This window comes from Neodiprion pinetum, chromosome 7 (genome assembly GCF_021155775.2).
Source record: "Neodiprion pinetum isolate iyNeoPine1 chromosome 7, iyNeoPine1.2, whole genome shotgun sequence".
Classification (NCBI taxonomy): domain Eukaryota; kingdom Metazoa; phylum Arthropoda; class Insecta; order Hymenoptera; family Diprionidae; genus Neodiprion; species Neodiprion pinetum.
The window spans coordinates 12,232,487-12,257,493 of NC_060238.1; the positions used below are offsets into that span (position 1 = coordinate 12,232,487).

Sequence of the window (25,007 nt, forward strand, 5' to 3'; positions counted from 1 at the left end):
GTAACTGATAGTAATCGTGATGTAAATATTGGCAGGACTCTCTTGAACTTCAAGCTTGTGGACAGACATTTCCTTGAACGATCGATTGTGCATGCCCAGGAGATAAAAAAAATTAAACTTACAAAAGGAATATAAAGCCAAAGAGAGCGGAAAAAATATGATTCTAACAATGCCATGACAATATTCAAAGGATACTGGCGTGGGTTGCAGCCACGGTCTTACTTACAGGTCTGGCAACGAAGGTAGTGGGGGTGGTTCATTTCACGGTCGGTTATTTATCTCACTTTGTGGCCCCCAGATCGGCGTTGTGATCGAGGGATGAATAATCAACGATTACAAGTGATGAATTCTTATGAATGAAAGTAGTTAATACAAATGATAGTATGATATAATTATTATGAATGATATATGTATGGAGACTAGAGGCAAAGAGTATCATCTCCGTTTCCTATTTTCAGCCGTTATTATTGAAATTTATAGTTCACTTATCAAGTTATGAAATACTTGTATCGCTTGCGTTTCAATTAATTCAGGCGGTGACCTAACCGAATAAACCACCAAGCTTGATTGAACCCCAAGCGGGGCTATAACTTAAATATTAGAAAAAAATGTAAACAAATTATCTATAACAATCTCGTTTATTTTAAGGAAAAAAAATGTAAATTTCATGTGTATGTACGAATAATAAATCTACGAAGGTAATAAATGAAATAAACGTATGTTGTTTAAAGAAACCGCACATGGTTAAACCATCTTTTTTTTTGAACGTCACAGCGTTTCACGCGTATGTAAGACCGTGAGTATGACGCACGCGCTGATTTTAGGTTATATGCTTCATTTCAAACATAATTTCGCTGGCACATTTTCATTCCTACCCCACGTACACCCCTAGAGAGCAGCGCCGCGACATGGCTATTTTAAACACTAAAAACCACGGACAACAAGAGAACCACGCCACTCTGTAGAAAATTGGCTTCGTTGCCAGACCTGTATGTAAGACCGTGGTTGCAGCAGAGGTGAAAGTATGACACGGGTACACACCGAAAAGTCGACAGTCACGTGAAATAAATCATGCAGTGGCGAGGGACGAAGAGGAAAATGAGAAATACTGAATGAAAATAAAAGCGTTCAACGAAGGAGAAATCACAGCATCGACTGGTTAACCTTCTTTTTTTGTCTGCAACTCCCGCAATACCAAGCGACCGATTTACATACCGTCGGCTGAGAACAACATCCTATTTCAGAATTTAGTTCAACAAAACCTCATCTCAGATTTTGGTTCAATGAAACCCCATCTCAGAATTTGTTTCAAAAACTTCGTATATTCTCGAAGATCACTTTGGACATACAATGCTGTTCAACGAAATTCGGAGGTGGAGTTTTCTTGAACCAACATGTAAGATGAGGTTTTGTTGAACTAAATTCTGAAATAGGACGTTCTTGTTCTCACAATCAGCCGATGATATAACGTTATACGAGATTGTGTACAATCTGCAGCTTGTTTTAACTTCAAAATTTGTACTACCCGGAACTATATGTAATCAAACCCGCGGATTTGCGGCTAGTATGTGCGTATACATAGGTGTCAGATCGATTGGCGTTATTACCGACCGGAACGAAAAAATTACTAACTCCGCGTTCTCGGACGCCTATACGATAGCATGTTTCGTATGCATATTAGGGTGTTTCCCCTAAGGAATTTTCTTTGACTTAAGAGAAAGATTCTATCACAAGATGAGCATTCTACGCTATGTGAATGATCACGCTCATATAATTTTTTACTGAATTTTTGGAGAATGAAATTGAATTTTTCTTTTGCTCGCTTTGATTAAAGTATCAGGCTATGACGTAAAGACTTGTAATATTAAGTTTCCAGTTGACATTTGCGAAGTGTATCCAACGATTTTTGCATTATTAATTCAATTTCATAAGACGGTTATAATTTATTATGAACTTTTCATTCAGAAAAATAAGATTCCTATTCGATGTATTGTTATCTTATGGATCGTAATCTTTTTGTTGAAAACAAATTTTGGACGGAAATAATAATGAAAATGCTATAACCGGTTTCTTTATAATTTGAAATAAAAACATGCAAAAAACAAAGAGAGAAATTAAGTGTGTGCGAGCTTCCACATAACATAGAACGCTTATCTTTTAACAGAACCTCTCTTTTGAACTTTCTCTTTGAAAAACTTTTTAGGGGATGCCTCTGTGGAACACCCGGAATTATTTTTGTCCTGACAAACCTTTATGTATGGTACGTCTGGGTTGAACGACTCCCGTGCAACGTTGCTGTCATGCAATTAGTAAAACTTCACAGAAAAATATACTTCAACAATCTTTCTTTAATTTATTATTGTTACGTCTTGGAAATTCAACGTATACTGCACTACTATTAAATACAGATCCGAGTGTGATCCTTTGAAACGCTTTAGTGAGCCACACTATAAGACCAGCTTGAATGTTCGAATTTAAGTTACAAGTAAAAATACTGTCCGGATGAGCTGCCACAGATTTAATACTTCATAGAGGCTGTTTGAGATTAGCAGATTAACCCTTTCGGCCCGATCGGTGACTATGATCACCCATCGCCCGACGCTCGCTCTGTCCGATTGGTGACTATAGTCACCCAACGCCCGACGCTCGCTCTGTCCGAGCGGTGACTATAGTCACCCAACGCCTGACGCTCGCTCTGTACGAGCGGTCACCATGGTAACCCAACATTTGACGCTCGTTATGTACGAACGGTGACCATGGTAACCCAACATTATGTTATAATTTTTTAAGCATTTTTTTTACGAGCGACTGCACTCGCTCTGCGTAAGATAGCGTGGTATTGTGCGTCTGACGAGCGCTTGCAGTTGTTCCGCAAGTACGGACGCCTGCCGCGACTGCTCGGTCAGCGGGGACGGCGCGACGTAGAATGCGTCCGTAGCGAAAGGGTTAAGCCATTGGATCTTAATAGTTCTTGCGTTCCTATTATCTTTACTACATCAAATTCAAGAATGCACCACAGTCGTATCATTTAATCGAAACCCTTACTTTATGTACGCAACAATTTATATGAATTCCACTACTACAGTAAAACGACTGTTTAAGATTGACAGAAAATTGAGCAGTCGATTAACTCTGACATCAAATCTAAATAGTACTCCGGTTCAAGGGGGCTTGTAAGTTAGAAATCGATACTTTTCCCACATATTCTACGAACATTCTGATACAATTCTTAACATACTTTTTGCAAAATATTGCCCCCAAAGCTCGTATGTATTTTCCCAGAATCTTATTTGTTAATTTAATTACCCGGTGGTAGCACAATAACCCTTTAATACAGGCTGGGATGCTCAGCGTCCCACCTTTTTTTTGCAGCTTTCTATTTATTGAACTACTTTTTTCGCGAAAGCTACTGAGTTTTCTGTTTCCACATGGTTTCTAAAATATTTATAAGTTTCAAAAAAGTATCAAATTTATTTATTTATTTATTGCAAAAATAGTATATTTAAACGAATGGTCAAAATTCGTACTTTTACCCGAAAAAAAAGATTTTTCTGCTAGTCTACCATGGAAATCCAAATGCCAATTTTTACGCAAATTCAATACAGACCAAAATGTTTTACAGAATTTTTTCAATATTTTGCTTTCTGTTTTTGTTTGTCCACCATATTGGATCAGTCATTTGAAATTTTCGAATTTTGTATTCAGATTCGTAATCAACGACCCCAAAAGCACATATATGCAAAATTTCAAGTGAATTGCTAGTGAGGACAAATTTATGTATGAAAGGGTTAAAATATTCGGACACAGCTTACATTGAGGTTTGCCCACGTTTTGTAATCAGTTGTTTTGTTGATACTAGTCGCATGTGGGGCACTGCTATTGCATTAAAGTTATGGAGCGCCAGGCCGAAATTCAGTTCTTGTAAAGCTGAACTCAACCGTCAAAACCAATTACAGTAGTGCTCAAAAGTATTTCGATAATATGAAATTCGTTATTCTTTTGATCCGTAATTCTTCTTATCTTTCTCTATTTTAACATTATTTTCCAACGAGGGAGAGTTAAATTTCTACAATTATGTAGAACATCGAATTTCTTTCAATAAGAAATATCAACGATGCTTTTATTTTATATTTGTATTTAATCAAGCCAGTTACTATCTTTGTCAAAATAATTGTGAGCGCTATTGTATATCGCATTGCCACATATGGATATGATAGCCGGTCATTGATCATGAGGATACAGGTCGTCTGAAGATATGTACTGTACTAGCCTTCGAGGATAAGAAATGCCGCGAAATCACTAAGAATATTGAATTAAGGGGATGCTACATTTAGTCAACACCACCTGCTCTAGATGTCTTCTATTTCGGCTATTATCAGATGCTATGCATCGAGATACAATAAAGGGCATAGGATCCGCATTCTTGATGCAATTCTGAACAAAAAACTTCAACGCTATCCGTAATGACTGACGATAGCATCCACTTAAGGCTGTGCATCAATCCAGTTGAAATTTAGAAAGACTAGTTTCACGCCTTGCATGTGGGTCCGATTAAATTTTCCTTCTAAATATCTATGTGTTCATTTAGTGTAACGGAAGAGCGCTTTGCTTTAAACATTGTGAAAATTGGTGAATAATGATTGTATTCCAACACTTTGTTATTGTACATAAACTAAAACCGCCCACGCGCTGAGGGACCCGCAAGATACATGGATGCACTGTAGGTATGCTTACGCCTAGCATATCTGTAGCTTATTTGTTCGTAAATAAACTGTCCTAATAGAGTAATTATCAACTGATTTTAACAATTTTTGAACCGAAGCACTCTTCCTTTAAACTAAATGAACACATGTATTTGAGGAAAATTTAATCGGACCCATGTTTTAGGCGTGAAGCATTTAGCTCTGATAATTCCCGATTGGACTAATGCACTGCAGCCCTGACGTTACTAAGTGTCCAAGTAAAAATCAAGTTATAAGAAGATGCAACTGGATAGTACTGTTCACCTCACAATGAAATAACTTATAAGCCTGCTGTATCGAAAGAATGATAGTGATTTTATCGAAAAACTCCATCGAGATCAAAAACAACTTGAGTTCATTTCAGTGTGCGACATATGTTGAGATATTCTAGTTATAACACGCTGTATGGTAGCCAGTCTCATGTATTCGTTTGTGCTGACGGTACCTACAATTTTTATATTCAATCCATTTATTTAAATGAATCTAATTTGTCAATGATATTGTTGGTTCATATTGTGAGTTGAATACTTCCAGCAAAGCGTGAATTTTTTATTGAATAAAAGCTTGTAGTTAGAATTGAAGACTCTACTTTAAAGATTTTATAAACTTAAATAGACATTTTAGGTATAAATACCTGAGATAATACATTTAAAAAAGTTTTTACCGAACAGACGTAAACTGAGTGAGAAAAAATCATTTTGAGGATAATTAAACTTTTTACTGGGTTAGTATTCATAAATCGATAACAATGATCAACAGTGGTTTTATTGCCCTTGATATTTGCATGGTCTCAGACAGATTTAATGTCAACGACTCTAGGGGTAGGCGCAGTTTGTTGTATACTTTCATACATAAACCAAAGAAGCAATATTTAGATAAAAATTTTTACTTTTTTTCAATATTTTTGATATTTTTGATTCATGTTCATCAAAAGAATACTATTGATGGCTTTATTTATACTTAATTCATTCAGATTGTGAAAAATATGGAAAATTTAATACCTTTCAGAAAGTTCTTTTATAAGATTTTCTTTCATAGGATTTTTGGGAACTATGTCTTTGTAAAGTCCAGCGGTAACCTACCGTCACATGACTTCCCCACCGACTCTGATATCACTTCACCATTACTGTCAAATCCCGGTGAAAGCGTTAACATCTACCTTCCATCTTTATTTGCAAAACCTTCCGAAATCATCCTGCCCTTACAATACTACAAAAACATAAAAACCAGAGACAATCTAACATAATTATGATTTTATTAATAAATTCAATGTTCTTAAATGCGGAAATTTACGGAAAAAATTAGAACAAAAAAAAAAGTTTTTTTTTTTTGTCGGGCTGTATGATTAATATATTCCGTAACGGCTTGTATCATTCTACTTTACGCAACTTTTCGCTGCGTTTTCCGAATCCGCCAGGAGATACAATCCATGTAATAACCGGGTGGACTTATAATATTGTGCCAACGCACGATGGTAGCATGAGACGAAGTATACGTATACCCTGAAAGTGGGTGTCTTTTTTTTACGACTTTCGTAACTCACCTAACGAACTCGAACGCAAAGTGACTGGGGGCGCAGGCGGGTAAATAGGGGTAAATATGCGGACTGTAGAGGAGAGTATAGGCAGCATAGTTTCGGACACCTGTAGCTATATTGATCGGGCGTCGTTGACGGCGTCGCCGTCGCTGCTCCCATCACCTGCGCCGCTGCCGCCGCTAACCGGTACCCTGTCACCTCGACCCATCCCTGAAATTTTTTTTCACCCCTGACGCCCCAACTTCCAAAGGCAGAAGGCGGATCGTGTGTTCGGCACGTTTTTCTCCTCCGCGGTGATCCGGCGCTCCGCCTGCAACCTGTCGAATACTCCGCCACCGCACGTATTCCTCACACGGCGTGGAGTTACGTATATAAGCCACGATACCTACCGCCGTCTTAAAAAGCGTTAACAATGTTTTTTGAAGTGGCGCCTGTGTCGAGTACGAGTAATAATCCGAATTCTCTTATATCTTGTCACCCATACATTATTATCATTCAACATTTCATCATCCTCATGCTAGTTACAAAACGTCAGCTGATAAATATGTTGTATTCAAGAAATACTCCGCCCGTTTCCATTAACTTATATATTGTACAGGTGGGATCGAATTGTGTCAATATGACGACATGAAAATTTAAGATCATCTACCAAGTCGGAACAGTGCTCCCGGAAAATCAATATGGTTGGTATTGCTTCGCCTCAGATTTTATTTCGGCTTTAAAATTATTTCCATTGATTAACGGTTACCAAACGCCATTTATCCTTGCTGTAAATGATGGTAAGAATCGCTTATCTACTATCACACCATACAGGGTAATTTATTCAATACGGGCCGTAAGTGATATGCCGTTGTGGAATTTTGTAGTAGAATAAGCTGTGATATCGTACCAGAATTGGTTGATGTGTGTGAGACGCCACAGAGCCATTCGTCAAACATAAAATTTCGTAGCCACGCAGCCCTCGTTAATAGTGTAACGAATTTCTTGTTTTGCCAAGCCAAGTACTAAAAACGCATAATAGGGAAGGACATCTTATAATAATATGAATGGTTAGACAGATAAAACTTGGCCAGGATTCGTGATGGAAGACGAAATAAAATAAAATAATAATAAATACTTAAAAATAACGCTTCTCTTTTGAAGGTGTCGTACGACAAAAGTAAATGTTTTTCCGTTCTATTGATTCGTTAGTCCTAATATAATGTTTATTTTAATCAATCTGATCATTGGTGTCAGAATTTCGTTACTTTCCCAACAGGGTTCGCAAATGTTAGACAAGAAAAACAAATAAATAAATAATTAAAATTCTGTCTCGAGTCTTATACGGTCATTACATAGATGTTGATGATTTGACGAATACTGACCGACTGACCATTCTCGCAGCCTAACGATGATCGACACCACAAGTATATGTGTAAACGTATACGTGTGATGTTCAGACTCTTACACTAGGGATGGACACAGCCCGAAGCAGTTTCACAATGAATGCATTACTATGCAAATTATCGTTCGGTTTCAGAAGATTATTTGAAATATTGGAAATTTACTAAATCAGCCAAAAAATATCGTCATATTCAGGGGAACCTTCGATAAGATTATCGTCAAAAATGACTGAAAAATTGATTTTCGGTTGTTTACGGAAAAACGTTCTTTAAACAGTGCCCCACCTGGGAAAAATTTGACATTGCTGAAATATTTTTACAACGTATTTTTTTGCCCGATAAAGAAATGTTTGAACTTATGACTGTCGTAATGAGTCCGTTTTTGGAAGTTTTCAAGATCCAATTTTGGATTCGTGACCAGCGATCCAAAAACCAATTGAACAACAATCTTTGCCGAAGTCCGTTGATTCGTCCATTGTTTGAAAGAAAAGAGCGCGACGTTAACGGGCTACCTGTGCGCCGTCATCGGTCAATAAGATTGCGGATAACTCTCCCACCATTTATTTTGACGTATACTCTAACCGTCTAGGTATTAAAATATCTATGGTTTGACAGTTGTCCCGCGCGAATCTGTTTGCCAAGCTATTTTTCGAACGATAGATTTGACAAACTGTGATATATTTTTCTTATGGTTTAAACTACTCCGACGTGAATTTTGAAGAGATCTGCCTCTCAAAATGAATCGAATCAGCACTTGCTCGACGTTGAATGCTACAGGTCCGGTCACGAAATTCGTGAAAATCACACGAATCCACGAACCAATGACACTTCGACAAGGCCACCCTTCGAAATAAACAGGCAAGTATTTGATGGAATGATCGGCGTTGGAGTGGGGTACTCAAATATGGAAAAACTCTGTACCGTAATGGGTATGAAAGGCATGAGTGTCAGTAGCTGCAAAAGTCACGTGGATCAGTTGACTGCGGCGACTGAGAAGTTAGAAGCGAGAGTTTTCGAGAAAGCTAGAAAAACTGTTAGTAAAGTGCATGAAGTAATAGATCCTTCAATGAAGAGTGGGGTAGTGTTTGATGTCGCAGTATCTTATGACGATACGTGGTACAAACGAGCCGTTACATCGTTATATGAAGTAGGAACAGTCATTGACATCCTTACTGGATGGCGATCGATTACCAGGTACTCTCAACGTTCTGCCAGGTGAATGTGGTTGTCGCAGCCCAACTACATGCTACTTCGCCTGATTTTGCAATGTGACAAAATGATCACAAATGGGAGTGCAGGAAAAACTACAGTAGCGACAGCAGTTGCTGAGTTTAATATGGAAGCGCTCGATGTGCAAAATGCAAAGATGTCAGTGATGCCCGAGAAGGTGGCAGATAATGCACAAAAGATAAGCCAGTAACGAAATTCCAGACGAAAGCATAGGCTGAAAGTGAAGCAACGATGGAGTGCAAGGAAGCTAGACGAACAAGGAAGACAAGCAAGGGCAGAAGGGACAACGTATGGTGCCGGGGAATTATAACGGTTTCTTCACAGGACTAATTTGCAAGCAGTCAGCCCCAAAGTTAAATACAGGTGCGTTAGAAGAAGCGGAATGAGAAGAGGGTTGACCTAAGAACAGACACGCAGAAGCCGATTTGATACAAACTGGCACCGCGAAATGGAATTAAAGATCAATCAAAGCAGCGGTAGCCACTGACGAGCGACACATGATTTATCAATATTATTACTTACATTCTGATATGAATTTTGAACTCAATTCAAATAAATGGAATTAAAAACAAAATTACTGAATAATGAATTTTTCCCCTTTCGACCCAATTTTGTATGGTCCAAATCGATGTTAAAGTCAACTAAGCCTAAGTGCCTTATCTCTACGGTAAATTCTCATGCATACTTCATATTTGCTTCTTAGAAGGCCATGAAACGGTATTCATTTAATCGCATTTTTTTCAGAACTATGTTATCAGGTGTTCAAAAAATTCCTTGCGCATTAGGTTTCATTCAATCATTTTGCCCTTTCGCAGATATATTCTTAGGCATATTATCTTGAAATTGCTGCAGGCAGTTTTAGCTCCGGTCAATATAACTCATTTCCCAGCCTATAAGATACCAAAAATTGCAGCAAAAAAAAAAAAAAGAATCCAAACTTTTGAAATAATATTTTCAATCACTTAAAAATCTCTAATCGAAAATTCCCTGCTACAATTTTTAGTCTGTGGTATTAAGTGTATCCACAAAAATTTCAACCTTTTACAATGAAATCTAATGCGCAAGGGATGTTTCGAAGTAATCTTAGAAAAAATGCATAACATTGGAATTAATAACACTATTGAGCTGAATTTTGAATCAGATTCTAATTTTGGGATCTTAAATAAATGGTCCAAATTGCAATGAAATTGATCAAATAATACGGAGCTTGTTTTTTCACTGCAGTGTCCCCTTAGGAACAAATGCATGCATGTTTGTCACTTTATTAGCGTGAGAGCCAATAACTCACGTATTTTTGGAGTGGATTGTTTTGAAACTGAGTGGAAAGAATTCATCAATACGTAATTCAATAAACGCACCATGAATTGATGCAAGCATGAAACAGTCATCAAGATGCACGAGATGTGCTAAAGCATTTGAAGGTGAATTAAACGTCAAGGACTGTTATCGTGGTGGTAATTTGATGAAAATATTCATTTGTAATCATACGGCAAAAGTAGTGGGTAATAGTAAGTCATGTAATCAAGTTATAAAGTTAACTTAATAATATAAAATGATTTAAATTGGAGTAAACGACATAAAAAGAACGGAAAAATCTAATTCAACGAGTAGTATTAAATTGTCACAGAAAAGTGCGGAGTAGTGAGGTAATTAGTGAATAACGTGCGTAATATTTTATTTTACAACTTGCGGTCGTGAGATGAAAAATTCTGCGTATTGCGTTTCTATACTATATGAAATGTACTGTAGAATTGGTGGAAAAATATATCCTTACAATATTTACGACACATCATAGAAGACATAGTTCCGTCGTCTTCCGTTTTCACGTAATAGAAAAATGTGATGATGTTCATTTTGTTGTGCGAATTAATGTTTTGTTAAACCTCAGCCGATAATTACGGCGGTACCCTCTCTGTACCGTAATTTGCCGTCGTGCAATTACCATAAGAAAGCTCCACACGCTCATATCATAGATTTAAGATCGATATCGATCTAGATACAGTTACCATCTCAGTGTGCAATGGTCTTGCACCGACAATCTGCATACAACATACCATCCGTTATTTCGCAACGGAGTCAAGAGTCAACCATAGTGATGTCTTAATTTTTCTGACATTACCACATGTGCACACGTACGAGTGAATTTCGCGGGATGAATTTTCGAATACGAGAGATTATTTTTTGAATGTTCTGTGATGAAATGATTTCTTATTCAAGGTTGTTACGGGTGATATAGCAGCGACAGTTCATCTTTAAATCGAAAGTAACGGAAGAAATAATTATAAAATATTCCGTTGACAGCTGAAACACGTATTCACATATTCGCAACGTCACGTGGCTGCTGCTGACACGATTACGGTGGCATTTCGGTTGTGTAACGATTCAAGGGATTTAGATACCACTGGAATTTATTTCATCCACAAGAAAACAGCAGCGCGAATAGGTTAGTTGCAATTCTGTTGTTGGTCACACTCCATACACTGATATTTTACCCCACGAAAATTCAGTGCTTTAAGGGGGCTTTCCAGTGTGACAGCCCGAAAAATCGCTGTTTTTCGCGATTTTTTTTTTTAAAGAAAAAATAATCTAATCGGTCTGGTTTTTTTTTTGTATATTAATTGGGTATTGAAGAATACAAAACAATTTTTTAAAGATCGATTTATTTATTAATTAGTATCTATAAAAATGATGAAACAATTGTTGCAGAAAATGCACTTGGATGTGGTGGCCACATTGGGGGTCACAATTTTGATCTGAGACAAAAAACACAAAAAGATTATTGATCGGTATATAATTGGCTTTCGTGCTATGGAAGCTTTTTTCTTTTTTTTTTTTTTTGCAAAAATGGCGCCGGTTTGAACAAAAAGTATCGATTTTAGCATTTTTTTTTGGCAGTTTTTTTTACAAAAAAATAGGAAGATGTCAAAAAAAAAAAAAAAGCTTCCATAGCACGATAAACAATGACGTTAAGAATATTGTGTAAAAAATTCAACTCGATAGCTTTAAAACTCTGCCCTCCAAGTTGGCCACCGTTTTGAAAAATGCTGTTTCGAGAAAAACGCGTTCAAAGTTTCAAGTGAGGAAATTTTAGGTAAATCGTTTACTTACGGTCAATCAGCGATGCCAGGTCCATACAATATCCCTTCTGCTTCTTCGAAAAGATCGTGCTCAATGGATTGTTCAATCCGACGAGCTGTCCTCGCCTCTTTGCTATCCAGGGACGCCCGGCGGTTTGCTTGGGTGATGCGCGCATTCTTGTATTTAGCGGCGAAATCTGCGGCGCTCGGCCCTATCGTGCATCCCATCGTCTCCAAAATTTTTAAAATTGGGTCGTAACCTTCATTGAAGGTGCACACAGCACACTGCGTAGCGATTTCTACTATCTGCTTGCCGCAGAATACGTGCTTTGGGGCTAGTTGCCACACACAGTGATTGAAGCTCTCGTTATTATTTTGAGTGTTCGCGCCCGTACATCGTTCTAAGAGATCCTCCGTTGTTAGATCATCGTAAATCGGTTTTAAAACTTGTTGTACGTCTTCGTCGAGTGCTGGTGGATGGGTGTACTCCTCTCCTGTGGCCTCGGCCTTGCGCCATTCGCACCACGAATCTTCTCCCGGAGGGCAATACTCATGCTGAGGATTTTCATCAGTTGAGCTTTTGTGATGAAATGTAGCCCATATGGCTTTCCTCATATTTTCCACGGAATTGGAATTTCGACGAACTGCCAAGCCATAATATTCCGAGAGATTTGTCAATAATTTTAACGTCAATTGCGCTCTTTTCGGTTCAACAGCAGTGTTTTTTGTTTGATTTTTTTTAGTTTTCGGAGAACTCGAACGAGATCCTTTTTTTTTCGGTTCACTCTCCATTGCCTTGTCTTCGATTTGATTTTTGGCCTTTTTTAGTTGAACTAACCTTTTTCTTGCTTCGTTTCCCCTTTTATATACTCGCTTTTTCACGTGCAAAACGCATTCCTTTTTTTTTACCGTCAAATCGTCACCGTACGGCTTGGCTTCTAATAACATCTTGAATGTTTTTGTATCGCCGTCTCCTATATAGAAACCGTATTTCGCGTTGTGCAATTCTTCTGATCTCTTGAATACTTCGATTATACCGTCGACTTCCATTTTTCCCGCGCTGCCTTCGTGATTGACGTTGCATTCGGATTCATGCGTCTCAGACCACGCCTCGTACTCGGTTGTTCCCTCTTGTCCTTTCCAGAATACACAAGCCTTGCAGAAGCTTGATTTGACAGCAACATCCAAAACTTTGTTGGTATATTTTCCAATCACGGACACGATACCCATGCGCGACGTGAAACCGCGTTTCGACCACGATCCATCACCGGACACCGTCAGAATATCGCCCCGATTTTCTGCTTCCAAAGTTTTTTCCTTCTCTTCGGTACCTGCTTTTTTCACGACGGCCTCGTATATTGATTTCGCTGCAATCTGCAGGATTTTTACGATTCCATAATAGGTGTTATTATTGAAGTTTGCAGTTAAATCCATCAAGGCGATAAAATTTCTAATGCCATTTATGCCGATGCCGACCAATCGCATGACAAAGCAGAAACGACGATTGATTTCATAAGCATTTTTTATCAAAGGACAAGAATCTATCTCGGCCGGATCTGGACACGAACACTGAACACAAATTTTAAAGCCCAATCCGCGAATCGATTTTTTAAAAAACTTCACGTCGCTATTACACTTTTTGCACTTCAACAGTTCCTGAAGAGCGCCGAAAACCAAAAAGAACTCCAAAATCACGTAGCTAAACGTTTGATCGATTCGGACTTCAAACTCTGGACTCTTTTTCAAGATTTTTGCTGCCGAAGTGCTCGCAAACGTTAGATTCGTTTCGATATCGTGTCGATTTGTTCCCTTGAAACCACCGGATCTTTTTCGTCTATTTCGCGGATGTCCGCTTCTCGAGCCTTTTCTATCCTGCCACGCACATTCCTCTTTCGTACATCTATCCATTTTGAATGTCGAAATCGAACTGAACGACGAGCAGGTAGGACGTACATGAACTTGGCTCGCTAATTATCGAAAATATGAAATCGGACTATTGCATAATTTGCCGTCAATTAGCCGGAAATTAGTCACGCCTTATTATTTTGTCGCACCCAATTAAAAAAAAAAAAGCGGATGGCGTGCTAAATTCTAAAGACATCCGGTTTTGTATTTGAAAATTGAGTGCGACAAAAACAAAAATTCGACGACTAATTTGCGGCTTATTTGCGGCAAATTATCAACCTAATCAGAATCACTCATGGTGCTCGCTGTGCGTTATTTTGGTAGTTGGCGGGCTAAATTCTTGAAAAATCAGAACGCCATCCGCTTTTGTTTTTGAAAATTGAGTGCGACAAAAACAAAAGTTCGACGACTAATTTGCGGCTTATTTCTGGCAAATTATCAACCAAGTCAGAATTACGAATGATGCTCGCTGTGCGTTATTTTGGTGGATGGCGCGCTAAGTTTTTGAAAAGTTAGCACGCCATCCGTTTTTTTTTTTTCAAAATTGAGTGCGACAAAAAAATAAATTGCGCGACTAATTTACGACTAATTAACGGCAAATTATGCAATAGTCCGAATTCACATTTTCGACAATTGGCGAGCCAAGTTCATGTACGTGCAGGTAGGAACGAGACAATAGAAATAACAGTCGCACGGGCAGACGGCCGACGCGGCAGCTGTAGCGCTCCGTTGCCTTCTACCAAGAAATGCTGTACAGTAACCGAAATAATCTGAATTTCGGCATGAAAATTTCAGGGAATATTCGGAAGAGTGTATACTATTCGATAAAGCAAAAAAAAAAAAATCGATTTTTTGAAAATTTCACACTGGAAAGCTCCCTTAAGATTGCCACTATTAACTCTTAGACTCGGCGCGACAGTGCTGAGCTGGCGAGGCCGCGCCACAGTCGAGCGAAAATTTCCGTGGGCCCCGATCTCTGTACACGCTCACCTATACACAGCTCGTGTGATACACTACCCGTGTACACTACACACGCACATAGCTTGATTGAGTTGAGGCACTATAAGCAGCCGCGAACGTTGAAAAATGTCGATCAATTCTTTGACTTGTGACCGATATGAAGATTCGGTGCTAAACATGCGATTCAGGTAAGTATTCGAACAAAACATGTGAAACTATCTATATTTATTATGATTTGGTAGATCATCGCAATAGCCATATGAAATGCATATAAATTTTGATAAACTGAGGATAACGATACGAAATGTACGCGTATAACCTAAAATTTATCATTGTCTACCTCTGACGAAAATATCTCTACCAAGGCATAATTGGAAAGCGATAATGAGATTCCTTGACGAATTACTTTGAATTACATTATTCGTTGCTCTGCTTTAGATTTGAGATAGAATGTTACTGTCGGACTTTCCGTCAAATGTTGGCAATATTTATTTTAGCCATGTTGATTGATTTCTTGACCTTATGTTGAAATTATGCATAGAGTTTTTGGGCGTTGAAGATTGTTCAGTCAACACCCAAACTGCCCGGGCGAAGCGAAGTTCGGCTTACCCGCAGCAAGAAGGCAGCACTAAGCAGAGCACAGATCACCCGACAATCGATAGCCAATCAATGAATCTCTAGTTCAAATTCACTGACACTTGCGCATTTCGCTATTCTCTGACGTCATTCGCTATGAATTTTCTGATTGGCTCTTAGCTATGGGACATGCTTAGTCTTCCTCACGGGGAAGAAGATTCGTTTTCTAACGGTTTCCGCCATTATTCTTCTTTCGGCTACCTCAAGTTCACCTCGTGTTCTTCTCTCAGCTAATTTTTCTAATTGCTTGGCTTCTGTTAACCAAAATTACTGTGTGTAAATTCGCTTTAAATCAATTATTTAATTAATTGTGTTTTGGGTGCATTCGCTGCCACGTGTTACTCTTGGCATTGTATTTATTCGGGTAATTCGCTAACTGTATATAGTGTACAATAAATATCATTATAATTTTTTTGTTTTTTGCCAAATTCAGTGCGCGCAGTTTTTTTTTTATTTTTCTCTTTTTATTGTGACAAACTGTATCAGACCAGATCCCGAATTCCTCTATTGTTACTCGCTTTAACATTTGGTCCTTCGAGCCGGATCGGTGCTGGTTTGGTCACAATAGAATTGTGCTTGGCTTATTCTCTGGGTTATTTCTCACGTTAACAATTCGTGTTCAGCATTTGGTGTATTCGCTGTGCAGTGCCAATCTGGTGAAAAGCTAAGTGTCAAAGGCATCGCTGGACACATCGGGTGTCGCCTTTGGCGGTCAGTGTACACCGGTACATAGAACTTTTCCGTATCATTTGACCGAAAACTTAGTTCCGGGTCACCAGCACTGTTATTCGCATCATGTCTCTCAACAACAAGGCTGCGCTGCAGCAGGACCGGGTTGATTCTCTGGCCAACATTGATCAAAGACTCACGCCTGAGGCACTTCAGGCGATGTCTCTCGAGCAAGCCATGGCCCAGTTGGCTTTAGTCAATAGAACCGTCGACCGTATTGAGGCCTTGCACGAACGCATTTACGAGGAGCACGAAGAAGTGCTCGAACATGAGTACCACACCGCTCAGGTCTATCAACGTGGTGCAACGCTGTACGGGAGCCTGCAGACCCGCTTGGAGGCCAAGGTGAACTCCCTGAAGGCAGAGGCGACACCTAGGCATGCAGATGCTACACAATTTTTCGCGACTGGGCCATCCTCTACTAAATTGCCTCACATAAAACTACCGACATTCGACGGGGATTATACGAAATGGCGTGGGTTTAGGGACTTATTCACCACCCTCATAATTGATGCCGAGCAACTCACTGGGGCACAGCGCATGTCCTACCTCAAGACGCAACTCAAGGACGATGCACTGGCACTCATCGCAAACGTGCCTCTTACAGACGAGGCATTCCCTGCTGCTTGGGATCTCCTCGTCGCGCGTTATGATAACCCTCGTCGGCTTCTCAACACCTACTTGGAGGAACTCCTCACCACAGAGCCAGTGCCTAATCACTCGGCACCTCAGCTAAACGCACTTGTATTACAGACACAGAAAATTATCGATGCGATGGGAACCTTACGAGTCTCCATTGCGGACTGGGACCCTATCCTGGTTTTCGTCACCCTCAGACGTCTGGTACCAGAACTTAGGGAGGAGTGGGAGAGTACCCTGGGCATCTCGAATGAGCTGCCGGCGTACCAGAAATTACAAGACTTCCTCATCGGGAAGGTACGCGCCTGGGAGATCAGCGCCATCGGAGTCACCTCACGACCAACCTCACCCAAGGAGGACAAGGCTTCAACCTCCAAGCTGCTAAAAACCTCTAGCAAGCCCCCAAACACACGGTCACCCTCACATTCCAGCAAGACTGCAAGTACCCCCTCTGGTTCCACCGCTCAAGTATACTATACACCTAAAGAGGCTACAGATGAACCAGGCATCTGCCAACTGTGTAGGCAAAAGCACTTTATTTTGTACTGTCAGCAATTTAAGGTTGCCTCTGTCGCACAGCGCCGTACTATGGTTCAAGATCATCGACTGTGCTGGAATTGTTTGGGACGCCACCGCTCACAGGACTGCCGCACCACTACAAGATGTCGCCACTGTGGCAACAAGCACCACACGGCCATCCATGAAGAATCTCGGGCTAATCCTCAACCGACTGCTGCTTCGGGCAGCTCAGGTACAGAATAGTCCTATTAGGTCATTCGCTATGGACAGAATTCGCTAACTGCAATTGTTTTTAGGGCTCAATTCTCTGGAAACAATAGCCTTACTTGCTACAGCAACTTGCAGGGTATATTCGACAACGGGAGCTCCTCTGACAGCCAGACTTCTGATAGATCAAGGTTCTGAGCTGTCATTCATGACGAATTCGCTACACAAGAAACTGGGACTTCCTCTGAAATCCGCAAACGTGGGCCTACGGGCCATCGGCAACACATCTGCTGGCCGCACATTGGGCTCATGCACTGTTGAGCTACATTCGCTATATGGGAAGAATTCGCTAAAAATACAGGCCCACATTCTCTCTGTGTTGGCGGTAGACTTGCCGTCATACACCCTTATCGACAAGAAATGGTCGCATCTACTGGGACTGCAATTGGCTGACCCGCAATTTCTGCAGTCCAGACCAATTGACATCATTTTGGGAGCAGCACCTGCAGCTTTCATCATGAATGAGAAGATTCGCAAAGGGCCTGTTGATTCGCCAATTGCTCAGTCAACCCTCTTGGGCTGGATTGTCTACGGCTCAGTCAATCCAACTGCTACGAAATATTCGGCCAATTCTCTGCACGTGTCAGCCGACGAACAGCTACCGGATCTGATCTCCAGATTCTGGGACCAGGAAGAACCGCATGATGAGCAGCACATTCGCTATAGTGAGCAGGAGGACGAATGTGAAGCTCACTTTAGATCCACACATTATCGTCACCCAAATGGGCGTTACGTGGTGCACTTGCCACTCAAGGACAAGGTAGAAGCACTTGGGAATTCACTGAGATCCGCACAATTTTCACTGCGTCGGGTTTTGAAACGGATGAGCACGGACACTACTTACAGTGACCTCTACCACAACTTTATGTCTGAGTACGAGAACATGGGTCACATGAAACACATTTCTATGGCAGATCTACCGGAACAACATTGCTTCCTACCTCATCACGGTGTCCTCAAGGAACAGAGCACTACTACAAAGCTCAGAGTAGTGTTCAATGGATCATGCAACACCTCATCAGGAGTTTCGCTGAATGGGATCTTACACGTTGGGCCAAAAATACAAGTAGACATCTGCGATGTACTACTCCGCATTCGTCGGTTTCCAATACTTTTTGGATCCGACATCACAAAGATGTTTCGGCAAATTGACATAGATCCGAAGGACTGGCCGTTACAGTCCATCCTCTGGAAGACCAAGGACAATTCTCAGCAAGCGTACACCCTCACTACGGTCACATACGGCACAACTTGTGCTCCTTATCTTGCTGTCAGGACTCTACTGCAACTAGTAGAGGACGAAGGATCCAAATACCCGCTGGCAGTAGCTCCAATGACTGAAACCCGCTACGTAGATGACATCTACGGGGGAGCTGACACAGAGACGGAAGCGATTGCAATCGCTAAACAAACCAGGGAACTCTGTGCAGCTGGATGCTTCCCATTAACAAAATGGTCAAGTAACAGCGCTCGGTTACTCGCTACAATGTCACCAAACGATCAACCAGTGAACTCGCTACGGGAAATCGGAGATACTACGGTGAAGGTCCTCGGAGTTGGCTGGAATCCTCACCACGATGTATTCCAGTTCAACTATCACTTGGCTGAAGATCCTCCAGCAACAAAACGGGCAATCTTGTCTGAAATTGCTCGTCTGTATGATCCTCTCGGTTTCCTCGCTCCGATCATCATCAAAGCCAAGGTGATCATGCAAGAACTCTGGCTTGAAAAACTGGGCTGGGATGATCAATTGGCTCCGACACAACTCCACAAGTGGACGGTATTTCGAGCGGACCTCACCAACCTTGCTAACCTCCGGGTAAACAGATGGATTAATCTCAAGGAGAATGTGTCTGCAGAGCTCCACGGGTTCTCAGACGCATCCCAACTCGCTATGGCTGCGGTGGTCTACCTGAAGGTGACGGATCTTCAGGGGAATTCGTCAGTTGCACTTTTATGCTCCAAAACTCAAGTAGCCCCTCTGAAACCACTCACAATTCCACGTTTGGAGTTGAACGCTGCCGTACTTCTCACCAGACTTACTCTCTACGTGCGAAAAACACTTAACTTGGAGCAAATACCAATCTATTTGTGGACTGACTCTGCAGTAACCCTCGCTTGGATACAAAGTCAACCCTCTCGCTGGAAAACTTACGTACGCAACAGGGTTGCGAAAATACAAGACACTCTTCCTGGAAGCCGCTGGACCTTTATCGCTGGGAAAAGTAATCCAGCTGACTGTGCTTCGCGAGGACTGTCAGTTGGCAAACTGCTGAAACACCCGCTTTGGTGGTCGGGTCCAAAATGGCTCAGTTTGTCCCAAGAAAACTGGCCAACTATTGAACCACCTGCTACGACCGCAACTCATCAGGAAGAGAGACCAGGTCTAACCTTCATGACATTCGCTAAAACAGATTCACATCCTCTGCAAATTCTCTTAGAACGCTTTTCTCGCTGGGTTTCGCTGGTTCGAACGCTTGGAATCTGTCTACGTGCCATCAGCCGAATGAAAAAGGTGCCACAGTCCTCACTAGCCACCCCGCTATCTGCTGGAGACCTGGAACCCGCAAAATGGCTACTGGTCAAATATACACAAGGCCAGTACTTCTCATCGGAACTCAAGCTGCTTTCTGACGGGGGATTCCTACCAAAAAATCACCCACTCGCCAAGCTGACCCCCTTTGTCGACTATCACGGAATTTTGAGAGTCGGTGGCCGCTTGAAAAATTCGCTATTGGACAGTCAGCAGAAAAATCCAGCGATTCTGCCTAGATACTCACTGCTGACGTCACTCCTCATCGATCATGCACACAAACGGAACTTTCACGGGGGAACGCAATTGACTCTGGCTGCGTTACGCCAATCCTACTGGATTATTGGTGGCCGCGTACCAGTCAGATCTCACATCTTACGCTGCGTAGTCTGTGCTAGACACCGAGGTGTTCGAGCACAGCAATTGATGGGACAACTGCCCCCCTCTAGAGTGACTCCCGCACGAGCGTTTCTACATACAGGATTAGACTACGCTGGGCCAGTCACTCTGAAAACCTTCCAGGGTCGTGGAGCGAAAACTTACAAGGGGTGGATTGCAGTTTTCGTGTGCTTCACGACCTCCGCTATACATCTGGAACTCGTCACGGACTACTCTACAGGCGCATTCATCGCAGCGTATCGGAGGTTCGCAAGTCGCCGGGGCGTCTGCCACACCATTTATTCGGACTGTGGTACAAACTTTGTGGGTGCAGATGCAACTCTAAGGGCTGAATTCGCATCAGGATCAAAATCACTGGGAGAACTTTCACATTTACTGGCTACAGATGGCACAACCTGGAAGTTCAATCCGCCTGGAGCTCCGCACTTTGGAGGTAAATGGGAAGCTGCCGTCAAGTCTATCAAATTCCATCTCACAAGAACTATCGGAGAGCATCTGATGACTTACGAGCAGCTCACTACGGTGTTGACACAGATCGAAGCCGTGGTAAATTCTCGGCCTCTCGCCCCACTCTCGGAAGATCCTGCCGACCTGGAACCACTAACTCCAGGTCACTTCCTCATTGGAGAACCACTCACCGCTGTTCCGGAACCTTCGCTACCTTCAACAACGGAATCGACGCTAACTGGGTACAAGTTGCTACAGCAACTGTTGCAACAGTTTTGGAGACGTTGGAGCAACGAAGTGCTTCAACGTCATCAGGGCATCTCCAAATGGCATCGGGCGTCCAACGACATCAAAGTTGGCTCTCTGGTGCTCCTCACAGATGAGCGGTTCCCACCTACCAAATGGCCACTCGCTAGGGTAATCGCTATCCACCCAGGGAAGGACGGACATACCCGCGTAGTGACACTGAAGACAGCTACCACGGAATTGACCCGACCAATTGCGAAACTATGTGTTCTGCCCATTGAAGATCTTGACGTCTCAGCCGTCAACCCGGGGGAGAATGTTCAGTCAACACCCAAACTGCCCGGGCGAAGCGAAGTTCGGCTTACCCGCAGCAAGAAGGCAGCACTAAGCAGAGCACAGATCACCCGACAATCGATAGCCAATCAATGAATCTCTAGTTCAAATTCACTGACACTTGCGCATTTCGCTATTCTCTGACGTCATTCGCTATGAATTTTCTGATTGGCTCTTAGCTATGGGACATGCTTAGTCTTCCTCACGGGGAAGAAGATTCGTTTTCTAACGGTTTCCGCCATTATTCTTCTTTCGGCTACCTCAAGTTCACCTCGTGTTCTTCTCTCAGCTAATTTTTCTAATTGCTTGGCTTCTGTTAACCAAAATTACTGTGTGTAAATTCGCTTTAAATCAATTATTTAATTAATTGTGTTTTGGGTGCATTCGCTGCCACGTGTTACTCTTGGCATTGTATTTATTCGGGTAATTCGCTAACTGTATATAGTGTACAATAAATATCATTATAATTTTTTTGTTTTTTGCCAAATTCAGTGCGCGCAGTTTTTTTTTTATTTTTCTCTTTTTATTGTGACAAACTGTATCAGACCAGATCCCGAATTCCTCTATTGTTACTCGCTTTAACAAAGATCAATAAAGTAAAGAACAAATTTGACGTTCAGGCTGTAAGTGGGGGCCCTCTTCAAAAAACTACAATATAATAATTAAATACGATAGCATAAAAGTTATGACTAAATATTTTAGTACAAAAAAATAAAAAAAAAGGAAATCGAAGAATTTTTTTCAATGGTAGCAATTATGATGTGAAGGTTAACAATACCGAGTCATTATTTAGATGATGACCGTGCAGCCACTTTAAATTCAGATTGTTGTAATGGATAATACCTTGGCTGTGGAAACCTAATTTAAATCTTACCGTTGCTGCAGTTCAGTTTTTACCTCTGGTTGAAAAAGTTTCACCTCATCATGAGGTTTATCAAGTAATTGAACTTGAGTCTTGTTTGATGAATTTTTTTTTGTAGAAGAATATTTAGTCATAACTTATATGTTCTAGTTTTCTGAGGAGGACTCTTACTCACGATGGAAACGTCAAAGTTTTTAACTTTATTGACCTTCGATATTGAGAAACTCTACACATATATTTCAGCTCCAATATTGCGAAAACAAAAATTGAATCGGTAATATGTTAGCTAGTGGAGGAAAAACTTAAGGTAATTGCATTTATAGTTTATAGGGCATTCCACGCGAATTCGACCTGGGTTTTAACCATGACCTCTCAGATTTGGCGGGCGATTTTTTCTATGATTGTTCTCACTTTGAAAGGTACTCTGTTCTTTTTTTTTTTTTATTTTTTCCTCTCAATTTGAATTTTCTACAATTTTAAGAATCGATTTTATCGACCCACTAAAATTAAAAATTTGAAAAACTTGTGAAAAATTCTGCGTCAGATATCAAAATTTTTAAGCTTGGACCCGTACTGGGCCGATTTTCCCTTCTTACTGTTTACAAGCTTTTTTTGAAAGAATACGTTAAAAAAATTAGAAGCCTAAGTCATTTTACGATGGATGGTTGCTGAAACATTTGTGTGTCATATGGGATTTTTAAAAATTTTTTCAGATTATTCAGAACCATTTTACCATTTACTATTTTTTTTTTACTAGCAAAATAAAGAAGAAAACATATCTCTTGCAAAGATCGAAATTTTAAAAAAAAATATACATGTGTGATATAGTATAAAATAACATGTATATGGTGTGATATATGAAAATGTTTCAGCAACCATTTATAGTAAAATAACTCTCGCTACTAATTTTTTGTCGTGTTTTTGTCGGTAAAAGTTTGTAAACAATAAGAAGGAAAAACTAGTTCACTCCGGGTCCAAGGTTGAAAATTTCGATATCTGACACAAGATGTTTCAGAATCTTTTCAAATTTTTAATTTTGGTCGACTGATAAAATCGATTCTTAAAATTGTAGAAAATTCAAATTAAGACGAAAAAATAAAACAAAATAAAAGAACAGAGTACCTTTCAAAGTTAGAACAATCATAGAAAAAATCGCGCGCCAAATCTAAGCGGCCAAAGGTAAAATCCAGGTCAACTTGGCGTGGAATGTCCCTTGTACATCTCTAATCGGAAAATTGAATTTTATGAATACTAATAATCAAATCAACATTTGTGAAGTAATATTCCGAAAGAAATTGAAGAAAAAGTTGTGCTAGTTTTGACCGAGCTTGGATTATATGACAGGATCTTTAAAGCGATTACACAACTTAATCGGCATGCCGAGAGTTTGCTGTACAATGTCACCAGTAACACTGTCGAAAGCTACAATGCTATCGTTATTATGACTAGAAAATGTAGTACGCAACGTAACATTACATTATCGCGTATAACAGTCGTGCTTCCTCAGAAGCGTAATGAAGATTTGTTATTAATTTTCTAGGTGAGGTACCTTGATCTTTGAAAGACTCTGCTTTGCCAGGTATAGACTGAACATAATTAAGATCTGCAGCTTATTGGCTTGATGGCTACAGCACGGCCTGAAAGTTCGAACGACACAAAAGAAATTCGGTAAGGACTTCAAAAAAGCACTGGGTTAAAAATGCACGAAATTGTACGAGGTGAATACAGCGAGACAACTTTGAGGGAGTCCAGAATGTGTACAGTAACAGCTCGAAAGTAGTGTGATGTAGGACGACTACAGCCCAAAAGGTAATACTCTGCACGTATGGAAATGGGACAAAGATGATATGGAGTTCGTATACAGATATTTGAGATCATTCTGGATGATGGGGAGGCATAGCACAACGTACGACATGAGTTGCACATGATTTTCTGAATCTCATCTTCTCAAATTACAATTGATACGAGATATTGGAAAGCAATTTTCGAAGTAACCGTTTCTTATTTTACAGGACCTCTGATGTTGAACCGTTCGGTACACGCTTGATTTTGAGAGCCTCATCAAGTTGACAGTACAAGAAGCAAAACATGTAGCATTGTTGAGTATAATTATGAAAGTAGTCCTTGAAATTGTCATTTTTGAATTTGAACCAGCTGTGCACCCGCTAGACCGGTTCCGAAAAAATTATAAAAAATTGGTAGAAAATTTCAGTGTTCTAGTTCAACTAGAAGAGGCGCCTGCGAGCATAAATTCATTTTGAGCTTCGAAGTTTTAGGCAGAACCGATAATAATTATAATTACTGACTATGGAAAATCGATGTGAAAAAATGAAATACTACATCAGCATTTTGAACATTGTACGGGGAAATGAAGAAAGAATCATAGCCTCGTAGATTGTCACTCCTAAAACATTTCAAACTTTGGCAGGATGATACTTTGGATAATGAGAATAAAAAAATTGAGAAATGATTTGTAGTTTAATAACAAGTCAATCAGTCATTATTGCCAATTCATACTCATTGGTCATTATCTAAAGTTGATGATCGATCATTGCAGTAAAGTG

General features: G+C 40.5%; 2 protein-coding genes across 2 annotated transcripts in view; both read left to right on the forward strand.

Moving 5' to 3' along the window:
* Nucleotides 1-25,007, forward strand: part of Fife (regulating synaptic membrane exocytosis protein fife) — a 2,091,151-nt gene that overhangs the window by 9,646 nt on the left and 2,056,498 nt on the right. The window lies entirely within an intron of this gene.
* On the forward strand, nucleotides 15,397-22,072 carry LOC124223228 (uncharacterized). The gene is made up of 2 exons (XM_046635004.2): nucleotides 15,397-17,588; nucleotides 17,653-22,072. Exons 1-2 carry the CDS (start codon nucleotides 16,265-16,267, stop codon nucleotides 21,675-21,677), a joined length of 5,349 nt encoding a protein of 1,782 aa, XP_046490960.1. The 5' UTR covers nucleotides 15,397-16,264; the 3' UTR covers nucleotides 21,678-22,072.

Coding starts and splice junctions, on each gene's coding strand:
- LOC124223228 (XM_046635004.2), top strand. CDS start 16,265: ATGTCTCTCAACAACAAGGCTGCGCTGCAGCAGGACCGGGTTGATTCT. Junction 17,589..17,652: donor TGCTGCTTCGGGCAGCTCAG/GTACAGAATAGT, acceptor AATTGTTTTTAG/GGCTCAATTCTCTGGAAACA.